The following is a 26,088-nucleotide window of genomic DNA, read 5'->3' as shown; positions in this document are numbered from 1 at the left end:
TCACATGAACGGCCCTGGCAGTTGGGCAGGCACCGAACGGGCAGGACACCCCACACTCGGACAGTGCTCAGCATCTCTGTCCCCAGCTCCTGTACTGACACGTGGGACCAGCCTGGCTGCACCAGCCCCTGTGGAGCTCACGACACTGGGGTGCTGACACCCATCCCCTCAGGATCCTTCAAACCAGACAGACACCCCTCCTGGGACAGGGCACAAGGCAGGACTGACCAAGGTAAGAGAGACGTTGCGGGAGGATGGTGATAGTGAAGGATACCTGCCCAGGCTACCTGCCCAGTGGCATGCTGTGGCTCTCACCCCAATGCCAAAAACAGCCTTGGGCAGACAGATGCTTCCTGAGGGTGGCAGAGGGCTGGTGCCCATTGGTGCATCCCCATGGGGACCAGCTAATGGGAGAGGGGAGCAGGGGCATGGCCAACCCCACGGCTTATCAGCACAGGGACCCCTTCAGAGCCCACTCTGCAATTAACCTTTTCATAACAAACAATCAGCTCTGAGGATGTTTTATTCACAGCATTTCAATCCTCTGTGTACTGGGTGTTTTTGCTCATTCTGGGGTCAGCAGCTCACATCTGATCCCACAGGTTCTCTGGGTGCTGCTGATCATTTGCAGTGTGGAGGCTCCGTGGGGATGGAGCATCCCACATCCCCGTGCTGGAGCATCCCCAGGGCACCAAGACTGAGGGACAGTGGTGGCTCTGAGAGACCTGGGGGGCTCTGCTGGGCTGTGCCTGGTGAGGGCAGGAAAGCAGAGCCGCCTGAGTCACCAGCATGAACAATACTGGCCCTCTGCCTTGCTTCCCCTCACACATCCCGCTCCCCACCGGCACCGCGCTCTGGCCACAGCCCCCTGCCCACTTCTGGCACCCACCCACGGGGCAGAGATGTGGCAAGGATGGGCACGAGGGCAGGGTTTGTGGCACACTGTGGGTGCTGCACCCGTTGTGCTGGTTCACTGTGGGTGGGAGCTGCACTGGGGTCCCTGTCCCCAAACCTGCAGCAACACTGGGCACATCCCAGGCACGGAGCAGCCGCCGATAAGGCGCCGGGATAAGGCGGTGCGGCCACGGCGGCTCGGCAGGCACTGCGGTCCGGAAGGCTGCAGCCAGGGAGCTGTGCAGATTGCTGCGGGCTCTCCGGGCTGCCCGTTAGGCTCTTGGCAGGAGAAATGTTTATTTTGTTGGCCGAATATCTCTGCAAACTTCCTGATTTCCTTGCGGCCGGCGAGGCAGCGATAGGGCTGGTGAGGCTGTTGCCGGCCCCGCACTCCCGGCTTCAGTGCAGAGCTGTTATCTCCAATACACAGCGGGCAGGGAAGAGGTGGAGAAAGGGAAATGAAATACAACAGAGGTGGCACATTTTTTGCTCTTGATAACAAGCCCTGCTTTTAGCCTGGGAACTTGGAAACGATGCAGGTGGCCAGAGACAGCCACAACGTCCCCTGCTGCTGGGGTGCATCTGGACCTCGTAACAAATCCCAGACCTCACCCATCACAAAGCTGTGGCTCCCCATGGCTTGGCCTGGCATGGCACAGATCAGTACTGACCTCCACATGGCCAGAGTCCCATGCTGGAGCATTTTGGCCTTGGTGGGATTCGGAAAGCAGCCCCAAGACTTGGGTCTCCATCCAAGCCTCATGCTGGAGCAGAGGCAGGCTGTGCTGCACCGCTGTTAGCTTCCATTGATTTTTGCAGGGATGTGAGGTGTTGGAAGTGCAATGCAAGCTAATTAAATTCCCATTGTTATTAAAGAGCTCTGTTCAGGCAGTTGTAGTCTGTGGGATGGAGAGGGCCAGCAAGGAGCTGGTCCCCAAGGTTTAGTGGGGAGAAGGGGAATCTGAACTGTTGTGAATTCCAGGATAACTCAGGGGATTTTGCTCAGCATCACCCAGTGAATTCCTGCTGGCTACGGGTGAGGCTGGTAGGACTCACCTCTGGTGCTGCTTCCATGGGGATGTCAACAACATCTCCATACACCCCAAAACACCAACACTCAGGGACAGGGCAGCATGTGGCCATATCTGCATTGCAATTTAAACACTTCCCAGACTCTCCATGACAAAGAAAAGCTAGAAGCTTGACCCCCAAAAACCTTAAAGCTTCTGGAGAAGTGATGCTGTATCCCAGAGTCTCCCATTGTTTAAGCCAAGCCGGTGATTTTTCGGAGCCGGCGGCACAAGGCAAGCAGGATGATAAGCAGTAGGGGCTGGTTTCCCTTTGAAAGCTACAAAGCAGGAACGAATCTGTCAGCAAGGAAAACAGGATTTTTACTTTTTTTTTTTAATGGAAGATGCATTTTTTTCTTTTCTATATGGAAGTTGTGAGAAAGCCACAAAGCCACTGGATCTGCTTCCCAGCACCAACAACCGGTGGGGCTGCTCCTTCCAGCCCTTGGCTGAGGAAACGAGGGGCTGGGATGGCTGCAGGGCAGGTGACCCCAAGTTTGGGGACCCCCAGGAGTGGTCACAGAGGGAAACCAGGCACAAACAAACCCCCTTTCCTTGGAAAGGCTGGCGCGCAGCACTTCCTGCCGAGCAGATGTCCCCGGGCGGATGCAGCTGCGGCGGGCGATAGCCGGCGGCGGGTGAGCCGCCTTCCCTGGCCACTGGCTCCCTACCAGCACCTTATCTCCCTGGTGCATTCCCTGATGAATTAACGTGCAGGAAAATCCAGCACCAGGGCTCCTGCTGTAAGCAAAATGCCAAGGGAAGAGCACTGGAGGTGGTAGTCTGGCTCCCAGTGTTTGTTCCAGGTTGGATTAAGACACTGAGATTCAGGCCACCACATCCATGCTCTCAGTCAGTGTGATGGGACCATCCATGGTCACACTAGCCAGGGCAATGGGACCACTCATGGTCACACCGATCCTTCCTGGCCCAGCAGCTCCCTGTCCCTGCAGGGATGCTCCAAGCAAATGGTTCCCCATGGAAACTGGGGACCCCACAGCATCACGGGGCTTTGCATTGCTGCGGCTGCTCATGAGCACCCAGACACATGTTGTCCCCAAGCTCTGCTAGACAGGCAGCACTGGCATGGCCACTTCTGGTATGAACTCAGAGAGGCAGCTGGGGATGCTCTGCTTCCTGAGAGGGAGAGGATTGAGACTGAGAAACCCAGACTGACAGACAGGCTCACTGGGGGTGACACAGGAAACCTGTGGCACGTCAGGGCTGAGTGCCGGCACGGCTCAGTGCCTTCATCTCCAGACATCCTTCCGTGGGAGCAGGCAGAGGCAGGACCCCCAGCATAGCATGGCAGAAGGGCTGTGGGTGCTCTGGTGAGAGCCAGGTGGAGGCAGGACCCTCGGCACAGTGCGGTGGAGGGGCTGTGTGTGCCCATGGAGGGACAGGGGATGAGTCACCAGCATGGTGATGGGGAAGGTGTGATAAACCAACACCATGCAGTTTTTTAAAAAGCCTGAGGCTTGTGAGGAGGGAATGCAACCAGAATAGCAATCAGCTCCTACCGGCACACTGGGAAGCAACAGGGCTGATCAAGATCTCTGGGAGAACCGGGAGAAAGGGGACAGTGCATTGCCAGTGGAAGGCAGGGTGGGGGGCTCAGTGAGAGCAGTGGGTCAAGACTGGTGGTTGGGCACCCACAATGTGTGAAAAGGGACCCCAACACCATGGTGGTTGCAAAGGCATGAGTCGGGCATGGGTTTGGGGATGTTTTGGGGGCAGCATGAGCCCAGCACCCACTGGGTTGCCCCACATACCCATGCGCAGCCCTGATAGCGGGCGGGGGTCATGTGCGGGGGCAGATATGGGGCCTGGATGGCACATGGTGGTGACCATTTCCTGTGAGGTTTTGGTCCCAGTTGCCCTCATCTACCCTCAGCAAGTATCTTATCTCCTGGCATGCACCAAGTAAAGCCCTGGGGTCCCCCTTTCCCCCCAGGCTGTGCCTTGGGGTGCCCCTTGACCTGGGGCAGGTCCTTGGCACTCCGCAAACCACTCCAGGCAGCCTCTCCGTGTGCACACTCAGAAAGGATGGAGGACATCACCCAGCAGGAATGGAGGACATCATCCAGCATCAAGAGCAGAAGTGATGGATGATGGTGACACACTTTTGTGGGACTGGAACACCTGTGGGGTGGACAGGCAGTGATGGGTACCAGGCAGGATGCACGGCAGTGGGAGATGCCAGCTCCTCAAAACAAAAGGAGCTTGGATCACCACAACATGTGTGGTTAGCCTCTGTGCTGGGCAGTTGCTCACTGCGCTATCAATCACACGCCAGCGTGACCTACACCTAGTCATGACAGGAGTTTCCACCCTCTCCGCTGGGTGGGAACATGATGGGGCCCCATCCTGCCCTGGCTCCAGATTTGCTGGGGGAAGGATTGCTGGGCCCTGTGTTGGGATGGATCCAGCAGGCTATCAGGCTCTAGCAGGCGCTTATCTCCTGGCCAGCCGTTAATTTCCCACCACAGCAGAGCAGAGCCACCAGCTCTGCCGAAGCAGGGCTGGTCCCATCGCCTGACTCCCGTGTCCCCAGGGAGCTGAGGGATGGGGGTATGTTTCCCCACAGAGATGCCAGACCTCCCTCCATCCCCGTTCATGGGATCTGGTCTGCAGTGGATGCAGGGCCATGGAGGGCATGGCAGCTCCCAGCCCGTCTGGGCAGGGAACGGGTTTGGGGCAGGAAGGGGTTAACCTGGGGAAGTTTGCTCACTCTCAGCAATGATTTAAACCAGACAGAAAGGTTCTGTCATCCATCACGCTAACAGCCAGATCATTGTGTTTTAAAGTGTCTGTAATTGCAGCAATACAGAGACCAGGAGAAAGATAAAGGCTGGGAAGATGCAAATGCCGAGGGGAAGCACCAGCCCCCTGCACCCAGCAGGGAGAGACCCGGGGACAGCCCTGGGGACAGCCGGGGGAGGAAGGGGGGTGGCCCAGGCATCCTCCTGCATGGCGATGTCACAGTGTGGGCATGTCTTTGATGTGGTGGGAGCACCCACAAAACAGCACAAGGAAACAAACCTAGGGACAGGGATGGGCAGGGAAGGATTTAAGTAGGTGCTGGACTTCAAATATTACCTAAAAATTACATTTATCTCCCTTGTTATTGCTGGATTAGCACCAAGTGGCATTTCTCTCCCCACCTCTCCATCGGGATAAAGGTATTGTGGGGACAGAGTACTAAGCAGAGTAAGGTGCCACCCAAAGCATGCAAGGAGGTGACCATAGCCATGGCCATGGGAGCCCAGGCTTTGTCCCAGTGTCCCAGGCCATGTGCAAACCCACCAGCAGGGAATTATTAACATTCAGCCAAAACCCGCTGAATAAAGCAAGCGAACACAAATGTTTATTTTCACAGTAGTGAATTATGACTTCAATAGACCAAAATTACAGGCTGCGTGCAAGGAATGGGAACGCAGCAGCCCCTGCCACCCAAACGCCACCAGGGGGGACACGGTGGTTCTGTCCCATCCCTGCTGTCCCCTGGGGGTTACGGTGCTGCCTCCCCATCCTGCCGGTGCATGGGCAGCTGGTGGGCTCCTGGGGCAAGTGGTGCCAAGGCAGCGGATGTTTGATGGCACTCCAAATTAACCAGGAGATGGAGGGATAGAGGCTTTTCCCAGCAAGTCCCTGTGATGTGCCCGTGGCAGGGTGTTGGTAGGTGGGTTCGATCACTTCTGGGCTCATGGCACATCACCAGCTAGGCATTTACAGGAGGGTTTCGTGATGTATTCAATGTTTTGCACTTGGGTGTGTGACACAGGTGGGTCGACTAAGAGTGTCACTGCCACGGGCAGGTCCCTGCTCCTCTGGTGAGGGACCAGATTCCAAAGGAGCCCTGTGCTGGTATCCCAGAACTCTGGGGCTCTGCCTTGGGACCACTCTCGGGCTGCCTCGGTGATGCTGGGGGTCCGTGATACCTCGACCTGTGCGCCGGTGGGGTCTGCACCAGGCACCACGTGTCCCAATGCACGTGTCCCCACGCACACGTGGAGAGATGGTATTTGCATGTGCCAGCTGGTGCCACCCATGCAAAGCTGGGGGTGTGGTGAGGCGGGTGTGCAGCTGTGCGGGGGCAGAATTTCCTCCAATGCTCATGGGCCTGTGCTGGTGGGGGTGTGCCAGTGGGGCCATGACACTCACCTTCACAAAGTTCCTGGAGAAAGGTCCTGTAGGGAATGAGGGCAGCAGGAATGTGGAGAACCCTAGGCCCAGTGGGCCTTTCTCTGGGAATGAGGGATGGAAAACTGCAGCTGGAGGTTGGAATGGCTTAGAGCGGGGTGAAGGGGCTGGACTAGGGCACTGCAGCACCTCCTGCTGCGACCCCGTCAGTGGGGTGATGTGGGGGGAAGCTTGGCTGTGCAGTGACCACGCAGTGGTCATTTAGTAGCCATGTGGCCACACAGAGGCCATGCAATGGACGCTTACTGGCCATGCAACGGTCACACCGTGCAGCAGTTCTGCAGTGGTCATGCCAGGGCCATGTAGTGCCCTCACAGTGCCCGCAGAGCGTCTGTACATCAGCCACGCCAGGGCCACGCCCTAGCTGTGCAGTGGCCACGCAGCTGTTTGTGCCACCCGACACCCTGGCAGTGGTTGTGCAGCAACCGTGCTGTGGAGACTCACTGCCTGGCAGAGCTGCCACGGTCCCAATCACTGGGAAGCGGGTGAGGATGAGTAATACAACCAGCACAGGGGCGGCAAAGGCTCGGCAGTCCCAGCAGCTGCCAAGCACAGGAATTACACACAGGCAGGGCTGTGGTTCGCAGGGAAATTCGCAGGGAAATTTGTGGGGCTTGTGTTCCCGGCTGCAACATCATAGTAGGACTTGGGCAGGGAAAGGAAAATGTTAATGCTCCCCCCAGCTGGCATGAGGCGTGCAGGAAGGGTACGCCAGGCAGCCAGATGTGTGCACCGTTGCCCTACACCACTGTAGAGGAGGGTCCCACTGGCATTCCCACCATGCAACTGCTCTTTCGAGTCCCACGGAGACCAAGTGGGGTGGGGGGCACATCAAGGTCGGACTGGGATGGGCATGTGGGATGTTGAGGGCTGTGCCTCTGGGGCTTGTGGCTGTGTGTGTGACTGCTCCAATTGCAACCCCAGTCCTTGGGTCTCTGGAGAGGGAAGCTGAGCAACCACAGCTCCAGCCCCCTGCAGACACCCCTACTCCGCTCCAGCCCCTTGACTGTTCCCATGGCCCCAGAGAAGCCCTGGCCCATTCCCTTGCAGCCCCTCCACCTCCCCCCAAAAACTCCCAGACTCTTGCAGCTCTCCAGAACATTTGATGCCCGCCCCATGCAACCCCCCACCTCCAGCTCTGCAACTCTTGGTCTTCAGCACCCCGAAATCCGTGTGAATTCTGAAGCTTTTGCAAACTCCAAACCCCTGAAGCCTGCAAGCCCCATGTACCCCCTGCATGGCCCTCAGGTTGACTGTCACCAGGCCTCGTGCACCCCCCAAAGCCCTGGGCAGCCCCATGTCCCTTGCAGACCCCCAGTGTTATGCAGCTCCATGATTCCATGCCGCCCCTTGGTGTCATGCAGCCCCATGTCCCCCACAGCGCTTCGGTGCAGTGCAGCTCCCCCAGTGCTGTGCAGCCTTCTGTGCTGTGCAGACTCTCCAGTAATGCCCAGCTTTGTGTCCCCTCACAGCCCCTCAGTGCCATACAAGCTCCATGTCCTCCCGCAGCCTGCCGGTGCCGCCCATCCCGGTGTCCCCGTCCATCGCATCGCATCGCATCCCATCCCAACCCGTCCCGTCCCGTCCCGTCCCGTCCCGTCCCATCCCATCCCATCCCATCCCATCCCGTCCCATCCCATCCCGTCCCATCCCATCCCATCCCATCCCATCCCATCCCATCCCGTCCCGTCCCGTCCCGTCCCGTCCCATCCCATCCCATCCCATCCCATCCCATCCCGTCCCGTCCCGTCCCGTCCCGTCCCATCCCATCCCATCCCATCCCATCCCATCCCGTCCATCCCCTCCCCGGGGGTCCCGCTCCGGTGGCGGCGGCGGCGGCGGTGTGGCGCCCCCTGGCGGGCGCGGCGCAGCGCCGTCTAAGGCAGCGGCGCGGGCGGGCCCCGCTCACTCCGGGCCGGGCGGGCGGCGCGGCGGCAGCGGCGGCGCGGCGGGGGCCCGGCCGGGCTCGGAGCGCGGCCGCGGGCGCCCCACGGCCGCGACGCGGCGCCGGGAGGATGCGCCGCCGGGCAGCGCGCAGGGGGTGAAGCGGCCCCGCGGATTTACCGGCTTCTCCGCCCTCCCCCGCTTCTCCGGTGCCCCCCCTCCGGGGGAGGGGAAGCGCCCCGACCGCCGGAGCTGGCGGCCCCCGGCGGCCCCGGGCGCGGCGAGCGGCGGCGGGCAGGTGCCGGGGGCAGCCGCCGCCGCGGGGCCGCGCTCCGCCAGCGCCGGCCTTAAGCGGGGCCCGGGGCCGCCGCCGCCGGGGGCCGCTGCCGGCGCTGCCCGCTCCTGCCGGCCCCTGCCTCGGGACTTACCTCACCCCTCCGCCACACCTCAGGACGGTAAGTGCCGTCTGCCGACGGGGACGGGAAGGCTCCCGGTGCCCGCGGGGGCTCCCGGGGAAGAGGGGCTGGGGATGTTACCGGTGGTCGAGGGATGCTCCTGGTGCGCAGGGAAACCGGAGGCTCCCGGTGCCCGGGAAGGCTCCCGGAGAAAAGGGGCTGAGCATGCTCCCGGTGTTCGGGTGATGCTCTCGGTGTGCAGGAGTCGGGGAGACTCCCGGTGCCCAGGAGATGCTCCTGTTGTGCAGGAGTCCGAGATGCTGCCGGTACCCGGGGGAGTCTCCCGGTGTCGGGAAGCTGCCGGTGTGCAAGGGCAGTAAGAGGCTCCCGGTGCCCGGGGGACGCTCGCGGTGCGCAGGGGAGTCGGAGGCTCCGGGTGCCCGGGGGAGGCTCCTGGTATCGGGGAAGCTGCCGGTGTGCGGGGAAGCTCCTTGGCGGCGGAGCGGGGCCGGGCGAGCGGGGGCACAGCCGGGGCGAGCGGGCACCGGAGCGGCGGAGGCAGAGCGTGGGACCCGCTCCCACGCGCTGCGCTCCAGCGGGGGCAGCGGGGTGCGGACCCCTCTCCCCTGCGCTCCCGGGGCTCTCCATGTGCTCCCCTCCCCGTCGCCGGCAGCCGCTTCCCGTGCGCCGGGGCGGCCCAGCATCCCCGGGAACCCACTCGAGTTTGTGCCCACCCCCCCAGCAAATCCCCCCTGGTTGTGGCTCCCGACTTCTGCCCGACGGGAAAACTCGTTGTCATTCCTGCATCCCTCCTCCTCGCCCGCCAACCCGCCGGCTCCGCATCCCGCTCCAGCTGCACCGTGGATTTAGAGATGGAGCCGCGTTTGGTGGCGAGGAGGACCTGACCTACTCGGGAGAGTTTGCGGGAGGAATCCCAGGGCTGGTTTGGGAAGTTTCAGCTTCGGCAGCGTTGTTCTGTGTTTACATGCGAGGACATGGGTCCGTGGTGGGGACACAAACAGTGTCCTCGCGTGTGCCGGGGATGTTTTTTTGAATGTGGATTTGGGAAAGAAGGCTGGCTCGGGAGCCTCCAGCACTGCCGTTGATCAGCGCCCCGCTCTTGCTTTCCCTCTGGAGTCACGTTAAGCTGGGCAGCCCGCTCCAGGAGCCTGGCTTTGCCAAGGGAATTCTGCCGGCGTAGCGATGGAGTGAGGCTGGCCCCACGCTCCTCCGTGGCTCCTCCGTGACGCTGAGCCGGAGCACAACCAGTTCTCCCCGTCATTCCCCCGCCGCTGGATGGTGCCTTGGATACTGCAGAGCTTTTCTCTAGTGAAACACACCTTTTCTTGGAATTCTTTTTTTTTTCCCTCTATTAGCCAAGAAAAACTTTGCAACTTTCCTTCGCTGTCGGAGAGGAGCCGCTGCCGCTGCTGGGTTTCATTTTGTTTTTTTTAATTCGAGGTCACATGCGCGTTGACAGTGTCTTTGAATCCAAGCGATGGTCTCGTCTCCAGCTTAGGAAGAGCTTTTGAGCTCTTCCCTCTGTTGTTTTCTCTCTGCTCAGGAACAAAGAGATTTTTCTGCCTTTAATTAAAAGGAATATTAAATCCCTGCTCCTTTGTTGAGCGACTTGAAGACACTCTGCAAGCATCCGTCTGCTTGGCACCGCGGCGGGGTGAGCTCTGCTATGGTACAGGGCATGGAGATACAGGGAAACCATCCCGAAATCCCACAGCAAGCACGGAGCAGCAGCCAGGGAGGATGCTGACAGCCACGGTCCTCGGGTGAGGAGCCCCATGGGTCCGAGCTGCCACCTGGGGTGGGCTCTTGGATCCTCAGAGGTGTGTGAGGCAGGTCCCTGCACGGAGTGTCTCCACACAGGGAGAAATTCCACTGTTGGGGAGGCAAGTGGAGGTGAATTTGGCTGTGCCAAGGGACTCTTCCCTGCTGGCTGCTTCCCGTGCCGGCAGGTAAGGGAACAGCCAGACGTTGGATGTGTTTTGTTTGAAAAATGTGAGTGCAGATGTTGGCTTGTGGGGAGGACAAGCCAGGATGCAGGGGGGGGAGAGGCTGTTCTCCCGTGGTGTTGGGTGCTGGCACAGGGTGGGTGCCTGGTTCAGGCAGCATTAAGGCCTTGTGTGGGTGCAGAATTTGCCTCTTACATTGGGAACTTCCAGGGTGCAGGATAGAAAAATATTCCTGTGTGCAGTGTGCTGGGGAGGGCTCCAGCAGGTCCCACAGGGGGGATTTGTGGCTTGAAGGTCTCTGCTGGCATCCCCCACATCCCTTCCTGGCTTTCTGCTCCTGAGCCATGAATGTTTGCAAGTGTGGAAAACCCTAGGCAGGATCCAGGCAGTGTGGCTGGGCTGTGTCTGTCTTTGCCTTGGAAATGGGGTCTCGGCTCTGATTGCCGCCGGCAGCCAGCTTAAATCCCTGGAGCAGTCTGGAGGCTGTTCGGCTCTGCCCCAGCTGTGTGATGTTCCCTGCCCTACAGCCACAGGGGGAAGGGGTCTGGGGTGTTGTCGGACCCCCGGGGAGGAGAGGGGGGTCCCTTAAGGGTGGTCAGTTGATTGCCAGTGAGTCAGCCAGGGAGTGCAGAGCTGCCACGGAATGCTGGCACAAGGGCAGGAGCTGGGTCCCTCCTAGAGGAACACACCAGCCCCCACCACCAGCACTGATGCTACTTCTGCCCCCAGCCATACCAGCACAGTCTCAGTGAGCACAAGGTTTGGGGCAGATCAGGGCCTGATGCTGCAAACGGGGCTGTCCAGGTGCTGGGGGGGACCAGGGACAGCCCACGGGGTTAAGCTGGGCTTAATTACTGCTGTTCGGGTCAGTGGGATGCAGTTGGATGCTGCAGGTGGGATGCTGCAGGTGGGAACTCACTTGGGAGATGGGTTTAGCTGCCCAGCTGAATGGGGACAAGAGGGGGTGTCCTCAAGCTGGGACAAATTTTTACCAGCCAGAGGCAAGAACAGGCTGGTGGCGTAGAGGACACCCCCCTGCCTGGCACCACTGCCCTTAGTGCCGTTGACCAGTTTGAGGTTATTTTTAGATTTCCTGAAGCTGTTTTCTGCCAACTCTCCCAGTGTGCTCAGGCTCCCCAGGGGGAACCCCACCTTGACAAGCCCACAGCTTTCCTTCGGAAGATGCTGACCAATGTTTCCAGAAAACATCCAAGGGATTTCCTGTTTATTTTGCAAAATTCTTATTAATATTTTTTCCTGTGTTGTTTGATTCAATCTCACATGGGCGAAATTGCCTTGAAATGGAGCCTGTGCTTCAAAAATAGACAAAGAGTCGGTGAGGCAGCAGCCTGGAGGCTGTGGGAGTGCATGGCTGGATCCGGCACCCCCTAGGAGCTGGTACCATCCTGGCGCCTGCGGGGCCGGATCCGGTGCGGGGTCCCTGGGGAGCCGGCAGCGCCTCGGCGTTCCCACGCTGCAGGGACCACGCAGGGAGCTCCCTGCCAGCGAGGGTGTGTGGAGGAGAATGTTTCCCTTCTCCAGCCACTCTCTGCCTCCAGGATGCCCTTAGTCCCCTCCATGTGCCACTTGTCCCTGCTCCAGCCACCAAGGCCACCTTTGGGCATGAGCATCCCTGTGCACATGGCTGCAAAAATCCCAGATTGGGGCATTTTAGCCAAAACCTCTCCCTATCCTCAAAGAACACCCGGTGCTGCAATGGGGGCACTGGGCTGGTTTTGGGGTGCCCCTTTGGTAGCGTGTGGGTGGATGGGGGGATGGTGCAGTTGAGATGTTTTGCAGCCCAGATGTTGGTGTTTCCTGGGTGGGGGCAGCTCCAGTGGGGTCAGTTCCAACCCTGTGCCGCCCACATGTCTCCAGGTGTGCTGGGCTGGCCACAGCACTCTGTTTACTCCTGGTGCTTGTGTTTAGCCAGTATATTTAATTTCCAGGAGTGTAAGGCAGCTGGGCAGCAGGAGGGTTTGTGTGTGCTCACTTCCCTGTGCCACCCTGGGAGCTGCTGGGGGGTGAATCCAACAGTGGCACTGGGCACAACACTGCAGCAGAGTTTGTAGCAGATGTTGTGCCCTGGCTGGGTGTAGTTGGCTCTCCTGCTGCTCCTCCAGCACCAGTAGGTCAGGGGGGCCTTCCCTACTGACCCTGTGTGTGTGGGGACCCCTCTTGCCATCCCGTCTCCATGCCAGCAGCCACGTCGCCGCCAGCCGCTGTTGACTCACAGGCTCCGCCGTCGAGTCCCAGGGCTGAGCCCGAGATGCTTTTCCAGGCAAGGCTGAAATGCACAAAATGTTCGACTTGTAAAATATGTAGCGTGAGAAAATAGCCTTTTCTGCTCTCCTCCTCCTGCCGCCGCTCCCCTGCCCCATCTGCTCGCTTGGAAGGCTTCCCGCAGCTGGGGGGGGGCTGGCAGCGCATGGGGTCCCTCGGCATGGATGGCATCCACCCCCCACTGCCGTGCCCGTGCAGAGGGGTCACCCCTTGGTACCAGTAGGGCACCCGGGGGCAGCACGGGCGCCTCAGGGACGCACTTGATCCAAGAGGATGTTGCCCACATGAAGCCCTCTCCATCTGCCTGCCCTCCCCATGTGCTCCAGTATCCCAAAGTTTCTCTCCCATGAGACGCGTTTTGGGGCTAGCACCGGGAATGCCAGCCGGGCTGCGTGCGCCCCGGCACGGGGGATGACGCAGATGGCATTGGCGCATCCTATGGGGACTGGGGTTTCCAAACCTCTCAAGAGGGTCCTGGGAAATCCCCCTGCAAGGTGCCCCGGCAGCACCGGGAGGGAGCTGCCATGCCAGAGCTGGCCATGAGCCACAGTTTTCACCAGCCACCTTAATCCATCATTATCTGGGCACATTTCGGATCCTTGCCAAGAGCAAGGTGGGAAGGGGGGGGTGTAAGCATGCTTTCCCTATTCCCCTGCCATCCTTTTTGCTGCCTGTGTGTAATTAACAGAGTAATTAAAAACAGGATGAGTTAATTGGTATTCATTTATGTGGCAGATGTTTTTAATTGAGATACGAAACAATTTACCTGTTTACATAAACAATAGCAAATGAAGGCTTGTAAAACAGAGAGGGCACTTTTTTTTTTTTGGCTTTTTTGTTGTTGTTTCGAGGAAAATCAAACCTATCCCATCCCCCCCCCACGCCCCCAGCCACACCAGCTCAGGGAGAGCAGGAGCTGCTGGCACTGCCTTAATGGCATTGAGCCAGCTGTTTTGGGTCCATGGGTGGCTGGTTTTGGCTTGAGAAGTAGGATTTTGGGGCTTGGAGTATGGAGAGCCTGGCTGTGGGTGCTGATGTCCCATGTGGAGCTGTCACTACCACACTGCAGGAGGTGGAAGGAGAGAGGGATCATGGTCCCTGTTGGGAGTTGATGTCCTGGAGCCAGGGGAGAGTGTTGCCCATGGTGCCTCCCCCGGCGGCACTGACACTCCTGGGATGCAGGTGCAGGCAGTGTGGCCGGGGGCTGCTCAGAGAGCAAAGCAAATTGGGGTGTATCCAAGCATGGGAAAACCTGCTTTACCCCAGAATTGGGTGGGTGGGAAGTGTCCCATTGGGCCAGTGGCATGGGACATGTCCCAGGATGCCTGTGGGAAAGGTGAGGATGACCTGCTGGGGCTCTCCAGGACTGGTTGAATCTGGGTTCACTTACAAGTGCAACAGAGAGTTTAATTAATTGGATTTACTTTTAAAGTCAGTTTTATTTGTGCTGGTGAGTGCTGGGGTGTAGATCACTCCCTGCTAGCCCTCCCTAAAATGAGTATGTGTGACACTGTGGTGATGGGTTGGCAGCAACCCTCCAGCATCATCACAGGATCATGGAATAGTTTGGGTTGGAAAGGACCTTAAGCTCATCTTGTTCCACTCCCTGCCACGGGCAGGGACACCTTCCACTAGACCAGGCTGCTCCAAGCCCCATCCAGCATGGTCTTAGACAGTTTCAGTGAGGGGACAGCCACAACTTTTCTGGGCAACCTGTGCCAGGGCCTCCCCATCCTCACAGGGAACAATTTCTTCCCAATATCCAAACCCACCCTCTGTCAGCATCCCACAGCTGCTCCCCTCCTCTCTCCCATTCCACATGCAACTGGGGATAAGCCACCTCCAAGGTGGCTGCTGTCACCTGCCCGCATCATCACCACGGCCCCAGGGAGGGGATCAGGAGGGAGATGAGGATGCCGTGAGCTCCCACCAGCTCTGCCGGGCTGGTGCACATGGCCAGCGCTGCTGCCTGGCCGCCGGCAGTACTTGCTTCCTAACCTGCTCCAGCTGGGGCAGCTCGGTCCCTGCAGTCTTACTGGGGAGTTGTTCTTGGCCCTGGTGGCTGCGGCAGCTGAGAAGCAGGAATGCTTCCCTGCCTTTGTTTCAGAGGCAGCCTGGTTTGAGGAGATGTCGCCTCCAGCATCTGGATTTCATTTGTGGCCATTTGGAGAGCATGAAGGATGCTGGGCGCTGAATTCCCTTTAACCCCTTCCTTGCCCAGGCAGCTTTGCCTGGTCCAGGAGGGCTACAGGGAGCCAGAGATTTCCAGTGGCCACATCCAAGGCAGTTCCTTGCCTGCTCCATCCCCAGGGAGTGGAGAGGATAGCAGCCAGCCTGAGTGCTCCACAGTCATTGGGCTCCCCCTTGGCTGGCATATCCTATGTGCTGCCTGGGAAGGGCAGAACTCAGGACTGGGACACTGCCTGTGGTGGGATGGGCTCCCTGGGGCTGTGGGAAACAGCAGATGCCAAGCCGGGATGGCTGCCAGTCCCATCCCTCAGGCACTGCTCCTGTCCCTCAGGCTCCAGCCTGCAGGATGTCGTGCATTGTGCCCTCTGGAATGCTTGGCTGCCTGTTGGTGCCCACCGGCTGTGTGACAGTGTCACCCTGGCAGGGGCCTTGCCCGGGTCACTGCCAGGGGTTACACCCCGCAGTGGGACAAATGGGGGGCTCGGGGTCACCAGGGGTGTGTGGGGATCCGGCATCCACTGGCCCTGGGAGGCAGGGTGGGAACACTCGCTCCCGCCAGCCGAGGAGAAAATACTAATCCTTTTATTTTTATATTATTACTTATTCATCTGGGCTGCACAGACCTAATGGAAACCAGATGGAGGAAAACAGACACGGCCCCGAGCGGCTGGGACAAATTACCCCAAAGAGAAAAAAAAATAGAGGGGAAAAAAAACTCCAGTGGAGTTTGAGTTGTATTGGGGAATCGCTGTTTGGGGGAAATGATGGGAAACTGCATTCTGCCCCCCAAAACTTCCTTTGCCCCCATGGAGCTCATCCCATCCTGCAAAGGACCTGGGTTGGTGGTACAGCTGTGGTTGGGTCCTGTGGGCATCCCAGGCTCTTTGTCCCATTGGATTTGAGACCATTCCTGTGCCTGCACAGCCGTGTTTGGGTTGCAGACATCTTGGGGAAAATTTATAACTCAGAGAAAAAAAGGAAAACACAAGAAAAAACAGAACCAGACCTCGTTTCCCCAAGTGCTTGCTGAGCTTCATGGAAACTTTCCTCCTGATGGGAAGCTGTGGAAAAGCTGTGTTGGTGCCAGAATGAGTGTATCCATGGCCTTTGGTGTGGCCATGTGTATGGAGTCAGGGCAGTGAGGGGGATAAGGGTCAGGATGGGGATGTAGGTAAGGATGGGGTTGCAAGCAGGGATTGTGCTGGGAATGTGACAGGAATAGGGATGCAGACAGGGATGCAGGCAAGGATTGTGTGGGATCAAGGTGCTGCAGCTATGCAGATGCAGGCACCTAGTCAGGGTCACACTCTGTGCCCTGAGTGTGCCCACAACTCAACCTCTGCTGTCGGGGCTGGATCCTGCTCTGCTGAGCTCAGGGAGAGCCTAGAAGGCTGGAGAAGTGGCAATGCCCAGAGATAGGCGTTGCCACGAAAAGGAAAACAAAAGGTGTTTTTCAAAACAAACCATTTATTCTGGCAGGCTGTGTAAAGAAACTGACATTTTAAGGGAGGGATGTTGCGTGGTCTTAGGGTTTCTCCTTTGGCTGGAGAGGGAGAAGGGAGTGAGGAACAGAAAACTGGGGCACACACATCCAGGTTTTGCAGGATTAAGGTGTGTCATGGAGAGGGAGGGATATCCATGGTGCTGGAACCATCCAGAAGGAGGCTATTGGTGCATGATGGTAACCATGAGAGATTTTGGCTCTTGCCACCACCTCTCCCATCTCCTGGTCCTCCACACGGCGCCGGCTGTGGCACAACCCCGATAGCATCTTGCTTGGGATGAGGCCCTGGTTTTATTTAGCCCGGACAATGTGCTCTTGCCGGGTTCAATTAATCTCCCCACAGTTGCCGTGGATTAAGGATGCATATTAGATTAGTGTTTATCAGCCGTGCCGGGGCGCAGCGGGGACCCCGCGGCCGGGTGGCTGTGGCTGTGGCAGCCGCTTCCATCTTTGGCTGGAGCCGGCGGCGGCTTGGGCACAGTGACAGATCACCGCAGCTGCCAGCACTTGTGGCCACCCGTCACTGCCTGGCGTGGCAGCCGCGGGGCCGAAACCTTGCACCGGGGCCACGCCAGCCAGAGGGGACGGTGCTGACACGATTCCCCAGGGGATGCCACTGCTGGGTGTTACTTGGGGTCGGACACTCAGTGAGGTGGGAGGCAGCGATGCTGGGGATAGCCCGGTGGGGTGATGGCGGGGAGCCCTGCCCTCCCTAGATTGTGGGATCTAGTGCCTCACAGGGCCCCTCAGGGCTGTGGGAGGACAGTCACTAGTGGGTCGATGTCATGATGTGTGGGTCGTGCCATCGCTGCTGCCAGTGAGCACAGGTCGCGATGATCCCAGGATCCCTGACTGGGATTGAGGCAGCCAGGAGTTAGCGGGCAGCTGGGAATTCCTGAAATATGGGCAGGAGGGTGCTGTGATGTGGCAGTGATGGCTTTGCAGGGACACACTCAGGCTGTGCCCTGTGCTTGGGGCAGAGCTGGTGCCCTGACCTGTCCCCACCACCCTGCATCCCTGCACAGGGCACTGTCCCCACCACTGTGCACACGACAGGAGGTCCATCACCATTCCCACCATGCTGCTGGCACACAGAACACCAGGCACTGTCCTTATTGCCTGAGCTGTGCCATCCCACGCCGGGAGTGAACATGCCGAGGCCAGCCCAAAGTCCCTGAGTGTCCCCTCTGCCCCTGTTTGCAGGGAATCCCAGCACACGCTGCTCACTGCTCATGCCCTCTCCCCGCAGATAACGAGGAGACGCGGCCGCCACCATGCCTGACTCGCCGGCCGACGTGAAGACGCAGTCCAGGTCCACGCCGCCCGCCATGCCCCCGCCGCCGCCCGCCGTCACCCAGGGAGCCACGCGCCACCCCTCCTTCACACCAAACACCAGTGAGTATGGGCTGGGGACGGGGTGCCAGGCTGGGAGGCTGCCCAGCCCCCCTCACCTCCACATCAGACGCTGCACCTGGGACCAGCAGTGTCCCCAGAGCCCAGCATGGTGCTGGCCATGATGTGGGGTGGCATCACCTGTCCTCACGCTGGAGAAGGTCCTTGGGCTGCACCCCCCAAGCCACGGCTCATGCATGTGCCTACAGGGAATATCACAGCACTGCCCATGGCCAGCAGTGTCCTCAGAGGTGTTTGGGGACAGGGATATCCTGGTCTCCTGCCATACAGTAATCAAATCCTGGGACAGAGCAGCTCATGGCTGGAGGATGCTGTGGGTTGGGGGAGTCCCTGCGAATCGGAGTTGTCCCTACTTTGGGTTCCAGGCATGTGGGGACCCACCTGCCCATCTATGTGTGGCACCCAGTGGTGGTAGGGTGGTGTCATGGCCAGCCATGGTGACAGGGACTTCCTCACCCTGCCCAGGCTATGGCACGGTGGCATTTAGGGAATCCAGGTTGGAGTCTCAGTCTCTGTAGTTGAACTGGGGGAGCCTCAACGCAATGGCTGCACGAGTGGTTCATGGGGTCATTGCACACCCTCAGGGATTGGTCCCTGTGCTGGTGTCACCATCCTGGAACATGGATGGACAATGGACATGCCAGGCAGGATCCAGGCAGGCAGGGGACAAGGCTGGTCCCCTTGGCAGGAGTGGCAGTGGCCATCATCAGTGGCTGCTCCAGCTCCATCAAGATGTATCCTGGGTACACGCGTGTTGCGAGAGTTTTGCTTGGAGCTGTTTCTTGCTTAGAAAGACCAAAGTGGGGAAGAAAATACACTAAAACAACCCCTGATATGCAGCCCCCTGACACTTGCTGCCCCCCACCTGTGCTCCTGGACAGACTCTAGAAATCAGCTTGTGCTTGGCTGCGCTTGGAAGAGTTTTGGTTTTCAATCCCGGTCTTGTGGCAGATGTAGCAGCCCAGGTCTTGTTGAGTCCGGCACATGGGGCCAGGGGTGCAGGCAAGTCTCTCCATCAGGGATTGGCCCAGAGCAGGATTCAGGACACAGGATCGGGTGCAGGCGGCCTCTGCCACAGCTTGGCATGGAGCACTATGGCATTTCGGTTGTTCTTGGTTTCAGGGACCTCATTTGGTCCACAGAATGGGGGGGACTGTGTCAGGCAGCTGAGCATCCATCCTGTGAACCCTCCCTGTGGCTGCAGTAGGATGCAGGGACCTGGGTCTATTGCAGATTCAGGTGGCTTTGTGCAGGGCACATGTGCCCACACTGTGCCCACACCGTGCCCACTGCGAGGAGCATTTCATGCAAGGACCACCCAGCCGAGAGCTGCCCCCTCTGCTCTCTCATCATAGCGTGTTTTATTTTGCTTGCAGATCGAGACGCTGGCCCTCCGACGTTTCTGCCTCGCGGCCGTTTTCATGGTTGCTTGAAATGGTCGATGGTCTGTCTTTGTAAGTAAAATGAAACACCCGCTCTCATGAGAGACCCGAGCGCAGCCACAGCCTGCCCTGGACAGCACAGAGTCCCTTGGGGGGCACGGGGCTTGGACAGGGGGTGCTCCCCGTTGCCAGCCCCTCGCCCTGCCCCAGCGGGTCACGGGGATGGGAACCCCAACCCCATCCCGGCCCAGAGACATATGTGGTGTCCAACTTAGTAACACACCTGTCGCGGGAATAAAAGCAGTTGTGGCCACCGGGTTATTTTCGGCACCTCTTTAGCGGGCGGCGGGCGCTGCCTGGCTGGAGAGCGAGTGGGAGCCCCCCAGAGCAGGCAGGGCTGGTGGCAGCACAGCACCCCAAGGTTAGTGCCATCCCAGGTGCCCGGAGTGTGCGGGGAGAGGTGCGTGCATGCCGGGAGCCGCGGGGCGACGCGCTCGGGAGAAGGGGTGACATGTTGTCGCCCACACTGGCTGTGGAAAGGTCCCTGTGGCCGTGGGGGGCTGGTGCAGGAGACAGGGGTCTGTCATGCTGCAGGTTGGCACCCCAAAATGTCCCCCCTGGGTCGCCTGAAATGGGATGTTCCAGGCAGCTCCCATTCTTCCTGCCTGGGCAGCAGGGACAGAGGTGCCAGCGTGCTGCAAGCCAGGCTGGTCTCTGTGGAAAATAGGTCATTGATTCTCTCTGGGAGTGCTGAGCAGCTCCCAGAGGGACAGGATGGAGCCCCTTCTCTTGGCTGCCTTGATCGCCGAGAAGCTGGATCAGTCTATCACCATTTGGGGATGCACTTCATCGCCTTCTTCCCTCCCTTTCTCCTTCCCTCTTTTCCTCTCTCCAGCCCCCACAGCACTGGGGACCAGTCCAGGATGTGGCCCCAGGGATGCAGCAGCATTCCGAAGCCTTCCAGGGGATGCCAACCCAGTGTTACCCAGCAGGATTCTCTGGGCGTCCCATCCCAGCCTTGTTTCCACGGTGCCAGGGCACAACTACCCATTCTGACCTCCCATTCCCTTTCTCCTCAGTGATGAACGGGAGCAGCCACTCACCGACTGCCATCAATGGGGCTCCGTCCACCCCCAACGGGTTCAGCAACGGTCCGGCCACCTCCTCCAGCGCCTCCCTCTCCACCCACCAGCTCCCACCGGCCTGTGGCGCCCGGCAGCTCTCCAAGCTCAAGCGCTTCCTCACCACACTCCAGCAGTTTGGGAATGACATCTCCCCTGAGATCGGGGAGCGGGTGCGCACCCTCGTCCTAGGGCTCGTGGTATGTCCGCCGGGTCAGCCTTGGGGTCCCCCAGAGGTTCTGTGTTCTCCTTTTGGGATGCAGATGTTGCTAAAAGGGAAAGATGGGAGTGGAGTGACCTAAATCCTTGAAAAATGGGGGTTGTTTTCCTGGCATCTCCTGAGATCTGCACAGCACGGTGCAGGGTTGGGTCCTGGCTGCTGGCATTGCCAGCAAAGCCTTCAGTACAGTTTTCCCTTGAGAGTGGATTTTCCATGAGCATGGCAGAGGAGCAGGAATGGGGGAGAAACAGCCAAGCATTCCTCAGGGGTGCAGGGCAGGCAGGGGGTTATGCCAGAGATGCTGAGCCCGGGCTGTCCCCACAGAACTCCACCCTCACCATCGAGGAGTTTCATGCCAAGCTCCAAGAGGCCACCAACTTCCCGCTGCGACCCTTCGTCATCCCCTTCCTCAAGGTGAGTTGCCCAGCCTGGGCATGGCAAGATTCACGGCAGCATTCCAGTACAGGGGATTTCGGGATGGCTTTGAGGTCAGGGCAGGCAGCTGCCTATGGGGCTGCCTGTGTCCCCCTGGGCACACATGTCCCCCCACACATGTGGGGTCACATGGGGCTGGGGCTGGTTGCAATAAACCAGGGGTCAGCCCAGCTAGTTGCCATTTGAAATTCATTAAAAATGTCCTTTTTATTTTTATTTTCCTTTTAATTTTGTGCTGATTCTACACTGTCACCATGCTCCAGGGGGGTTCACTGAGCACTGGCACGCCTGGCACCACCAGCACTGCAGGCAGATGTTCAAGCCCGGCATGACCTGTCCCTCATTAGCAAAGGAATAACTAGAAAGTGCAAAAGCAGCCCCTTTTCCACCTCTGCATCCCAGCCCCCCTGGAGCAGAGGTCCGTGCTCACCACAGGAATCTGCCGCAGAGCTGCCGGAGTGGTTTGCTCCAGGCTGAGCTGGGGGACAGCAGAGCTCTTTCTCCCTCCTGCCCAGTTTGCAGGGGTTTTGGGATCCGTGGGAGCAAGGAATGTTGCACCCCCAGGTCCCGGTGGGCACTGGTGGCCCTGAGGCTCCGGGCGGTCTGAGAACCATCCCACTGTCCCGCTGCCAAGAACGCGGCAGCCCTGCCGGCCGCCATGGCACCCCGCTCCCAGCTGTTCCCACCACCCGTTCCAGATGTTTCTCATTATCCTAACTGCAACCAGCCGGGCTCGGCGTGCTTCCCAGACTTGCTGTTTTTGTGGGATTGCTCCCTCCCGGCCGGGAAAGGGAAGGGGAGGGAGAGTCCAGCCCTGCTCACTGCAGTGTGCATCTCCGGCTCGAGCGCTAACGTGTCCCACAGATGGGATTTGGCTGTGGATCAGCTGCCTAAGGAGAAATCCAGGGCTGGCAGCCAGAGCACCAGGCAAAAGGGGTCTCTGCTGCTTAGTTCCTGCTGCTCCATGTGATCCTGGGGCCGCAACGCTAGGGGGAACACAGTGGGTGGGTGGGACAGGAGTTCACAGCTGATCCTCACACCCTGTGGGTGCCAGATGGGCTGGGGCTCCCAGAAGTGCAGCCCCCAGGGTGACAGTTGCAGGGACAGGGTGGCTGAGGTGGCCGAGGGAACGATGCTCTGCAGCCCCTGCCAGGATGCAGGAGGGCTCTGTCAAAGCTGTGCCCATGCCAGCACATGACCAAACACTGTGGGGTCTACACGTGTCCCCTAAAAGCCCAGATGATCCCTGGGCATCCCAAGGCTGTCGTCTGGGGATGGCGAGCAGGACTCCAAAGGCAAGGTAGCTCCTGTCCCACATCCCCTGCCCATGGCAGGCTGGGGGCACAGCCGAGCTGCACTGGGGGGGCTTCAGGTCCATGGACTGGACTGTCACCCCCCTCACAGGCCAACCTGCCGCTGCTGCAGCGGGAGCTGCTGCACTGTGCCCGCATGGCCAAGCAGACCCCGGCCCAGTACCTGGCCCAGCATGAGCAGCTGCTGCTGGACGCCAACGCCTCCTCTCCCATCGACTCCTCCGAGCTGCTCCTGGAGGTGGGCGAGAGCGGCAAGAGGAGGACGCCAGACAGGTGCAGACCGGGGGCATCATGGGGGATTGTTCAGGGTCACATCCCTGAAAAAGGGAGGTTGATCCCCTCCGGCGGTGGGCACCAGGTGGGAACCAACTTCCTCTCCTCTGCCCAGGACCAAAGAGAACGGTTTGGACCGAGACCCCCTGCACCCCGAGCACCTCAGCAAGCGGCCGTGTACCATGAGCCCGGCGCAGCGCTACAGCCCCAGCAACGGGCTGAGCCACCCCCCAAACGGACTGGGGCACCCCCCTGCTGGCCCCCCCCTGCCCCAGCACTACCGCTTGGAGGACATGGCTATGGCACACCACTACCGCGACGCCTACCGGCACCCTGACCCCCGGGAGCTCCGTGAGCGCCAGCGGCCCACCGGTGAGCTGGGGTATCCCCCCGTACACTGAGGGGTGAACAGGGGGCTGGGACTCCCCTGAAGGCACACAAGTGCTGCCAGGGGCTGATTCCTACCCCGCTCTTACCTTGCAGCCATGCATGGAACGCGGCAGGAGGAGGTAATCGACCACCGGCTCACTGACCGGGAGTGGGCAGAGGAGTGGAAACACCTCAACAACGTACGTAGTGCCCCCCTTGCCCCACCCCATGTGTGTGCACACCTCCATTTTGCCCTCCATCCTCACTGTGTCCCCCTGAGGGCTTTTCTCCTGAGCATCCTCTGCTCCTTGGTGCTGGCACAGCCTGGCATAGCCCAAAACTCCCCACCTCGCACCAAGCACTGCAGCTGCTTGCAGCAGTCCCCCCTGCCACCAACCCTGATATTGCCCCCCCCAGCTGCTGAACTGCATCATGGACATGGTGGAGAAGACGCGGCGGTCCCTGACGGTGCTGCGGCGGTGCCAGGAGGCCGATCGTGAGGAGCTCAACCACTGGATCCGGCGCTACAGCGATGCTGAGGACATGAAGAAAGGCAGCCCCCCCTCTGCACGCCCCCACAACAGCTCCTCCACCCCCGAGGCACCCCAGTTAGGTATTGACCCCTGGTGCCACGGGCCCCATGCCATTCTCCTGGGGGTCCGGCGCTGCCGGCGGGTGGGTTGCAAGAGGACAGCATCTCCTAATGGCATCCCCTGTCCCCTTCGCAGACGCTCACCGGGAATTCACACCACGGCCCCTCTCCGGGTACATGCCAGAGGAGATCTGGAGGAAGGCTGGTGAGTGTGGGGTGGGCACCAGCACCCATCAGTGTGCTGAGCTGGCAGGGGTCTCTACCTTAGTTCCCCACATCGGGGTGGCTGCCGGCCTGGAGGAATTTGGGATGAGTTTGCGGGGAGGGGGGATGCAGCTGCAGAGGGGGACGCGCGGAGCTGGGGCACCGGCACACCCCAGCCACGCTCGGCTGGTGCCTTCCAGAAGAAGCTGTGAATGAGGTGAAGCGCCAGGCCATGTCCGAGCTGCAGAAGGCCGTGTCGGATGCCGAGCGCAAAGCCCACGAGCTGATCACGACAGAGCGGGCCAAGATGGAGCGCGCCCTGGCCGAGGCCAAGCGCCAGGCGTCCGAGGATGCCCTGACGGTCATCAACCAGCAGGAGGACTCGAGTGAGGTAGGGCACTGGGGGGAAAGGGGACGGGTTGGTGGTAGCACAGGTGTGTGGGACCTACCTGCTCCTCTTGCAGTCGAGTTTGCAGCATCTGTGTGTGCGTGTGGGAATGGGGGGCTGCAGCAACACCGCAGGATGGGGAGGAGAGGGAAGTTCTTGCACCAAGATGGTGCAGCTAGGATAGGGTGTGTGGTCTGTGATGGGGTGCATGGTCCTGGATGGAGGTGCATGGTCCTGGATGGGGATGCACAGGCTAGGGATGGGGATGTACAGTCCAGTATGGGGGAACCTGGTTCACGATAGAGCAGCACAGTCTGGGATGGGGGTGCATGGTCCAGGATGATGTGCATGGTTTGGGATGTGGGTGCATGATCCATGTTGGGGTGCATGGTCTGGGATGTAGATGCAGAGTCTGGGATGGACAGGTATGGTCTGGGATGTGGGTGCACAGTCTGGAATGGAGGTGCATGGTCTGGAATGGGAATGCATGATCCAGAATGATGGGCATGGTCTGGGATGTTGTGCATGGTCCAGGACAGGGAAGTATGGTTCAAGATGTGGGGACCTGGTCCAGGGTATGGGAGCACAGTCCAGAATCAATGTGCCCGGCTTGGTAGGGGGATACACAGTCTGGGATGGATGCGCACAGTTTGGAATGATGTGCATAGTCTGTGGTGGGAATGCACAGTACAGGATGATGTACATGGTCCAGGATGGGGGTGCACAGTCTGGGATGGAGGTGCCTGGTCTGGTATGGGAATGCACAGTCAAGGATGGAATACATAGTCTGGGATGATGGAGTGCCTGGTCCAGGGTGAGGGTGCACAGTCTGTCGTGGGGGTGCAGGATCCAGAGCTGAGGTTTGGTTTCCCCTTCCTGCAGAGCTGCTGGAACTGCGGGCGCAAGGCAAGTGAGACCTGCAGCGGCTGCAACACGGCCCGGTACTGCGGCTCCTTCTGCCAGCACAAGGATTGGGAGAAGCACCACCATGTCTGTGGGCAGACTCTGCAGGGGCTGCCGGGCCCCACCACCCCCTCCGCGGGCGTGGGGCTGCCCCCCGGGCCAGGCCAGTCCGATGGGGTGCCCACCATGGCCAGCAGCCCCAGCGAGGCAGGGTCGGTGGCCGCTTCCCGCGCCGGCACTCCGGCCACCCCGGCCCCGCTGGACAGCGCGTCCCGCTGAGCCCCCCGGACTGCCCCACTCCCGCTGCTCTGCAAGAGCCACAGACTGCACTCAGTGCGATTTCCTCAGCTACCTGACTCGTGTGACCTCCGAAACGACCTCTCTAGCTCTCACAAATAATCCTCACGGATCCTCAAACTGGGCTTTAAGTGGAGTTAAGGCAAATACCAGTCTCTGTTCTCTCTTCAGTCTTTGTTTCGGCTTTTTTTGGTTGGTTTTCTCTTGGTTGGGGGATTGTGGTTTGGGATTTTAGGGGTTTTTTTTGTTTTTTTTCCTTTTTTGCTTTCTGGATGAGGGATTTGGCTCCAGACTCACCACGCAGTGGCTGGGAGAGACCAGCCCGCTCACATCCCGCATCAGCACTGCCGAGCAGCTCGCTTGGAGGAGGAAAGAACCTTCCTTTCTTCGTCTCTCTTCCTTTTTTTTTTCTTTTTACCTTTTTTTTTTGTAAAAAAAATAAAGAAAATAAAAAAGAAAACGTCGAACTCTTTGGCTTTAAGTAAGAAATTGTAAAAAAGGAAAAAAAAAAGAAAAAAAAAAAAGGAAAATCCAAAAACCAGACGACGCGTGACGGACGCTCACCTGTAACTACCTTGCTAGCTAGCCAAGAACAGACCAGACTCACCTCTGCTCCAAAGGAAATCCAAAACCAAGGAAGATCCAAACGTCTCTCCACTGCCAAAGTTCGTTTCATTCTGTTGTCGTTTCCTTCCCCTCCCCTCAAGGATGGATGGACGCGCCCCCGGGGGCTTTAAAGAGTTTCTATTAAAATAAAGCAAAAAAAAAAAAAAAAAAAAGGTTTTTTT

General features: G+C 59.3%; 1 protein-coding gene across 5 annotated transcripts; it reads left to right on the top strand.

The window, feature by feature from the left end:
* Positions 1–26,088, top strand: CBFA2T3 (CBFA2/RUNX1 partner transcriptional co-repressor 3). 5 transcript variants are annotated; one of them, XM_032700927.1, is made up of 12 exons: positions 1–232; positions 17,640–17,785; positions 19,180–19,257; positions 20,265–20,506; positions 20,851–20,940; positions 22,366–22,547; positions 22,663–22,919; positions 23,031–23,116; positions 23,334–23,529; positions 23,645–23,713; positions 23,916–24,103; positions 24,983–26,088. In XM_032700927.1, the coding sequence occupies exons 2-12, from the start codon at positions 17,665–17,667 to the stop codon at positions 25,280–25,282; spliced, it is 1,809 nt and encodes a 602-aa protein (XP_032556818.1). In that variant the 5' UTR covers positions 1–232; positions 17,640–17,664; the 3' UTR covers positions 25,283–26,088. The 5 variants fall into 5 exon arrangements, with proteins under 5 accessions (XP_032556818.1, XP_032556815.1, XP_032556819.1 ...); XM_032700924.1 differs by having other exon boundaries at positions 2–232; positions 23,913–24,103; XM_032700925.1 differs by lacking the exon at positions 1–232 and adding an exon at positions 8,428–8,506 and having other exon boundaries at positions 23,913–24,103.

Source organism: Chiroxiphia lanceolata, chromosome 13, assembly GCF_009829145.1.
Source record: "Chiroxiphia lanceolata isolate bChiLan1 chromosome 13, bChiLan1.pri, whole genome shotgun sequence".
Lineage (NCBI taxonomy): Eukaryota > Metazoa > Chordata > Aves > Passeriformes > Pipridae > Chiroxiphia > Chiroxiphia lanceolata.
The sequence above is the reverse complement of the archived record's forward strand: the minus strand, read 5'-3'. Positions and strand labels throughout refer to the sequence as shown.

Excerpts from the sequence above, each read along its gene's own strand:
- CBFA2T3 (XM_032700924.1), top strand. The coding sequence starts at position 17,665 with ATGCCTGACTCGCCGGCCGACGTGAAGACGCAGTCCAGGTCCACGCCG. Across the intron at positions 20,507-20,850 it reads CCCTCGTCCTAGGGCTCGTG|AACTCCACCCTCACCATCGA; the intron begins GTATGTCCGCCG and ends CTGTCCCCACAG. Across the intron at positions 24,104-24,982 it reads AGCAGGAGGACTCGAGTGAG|AGCTGCTGGAACTGCGGGCG; the intron begins GTAGGGCACTGG and ends CCCTTCCTGCAG.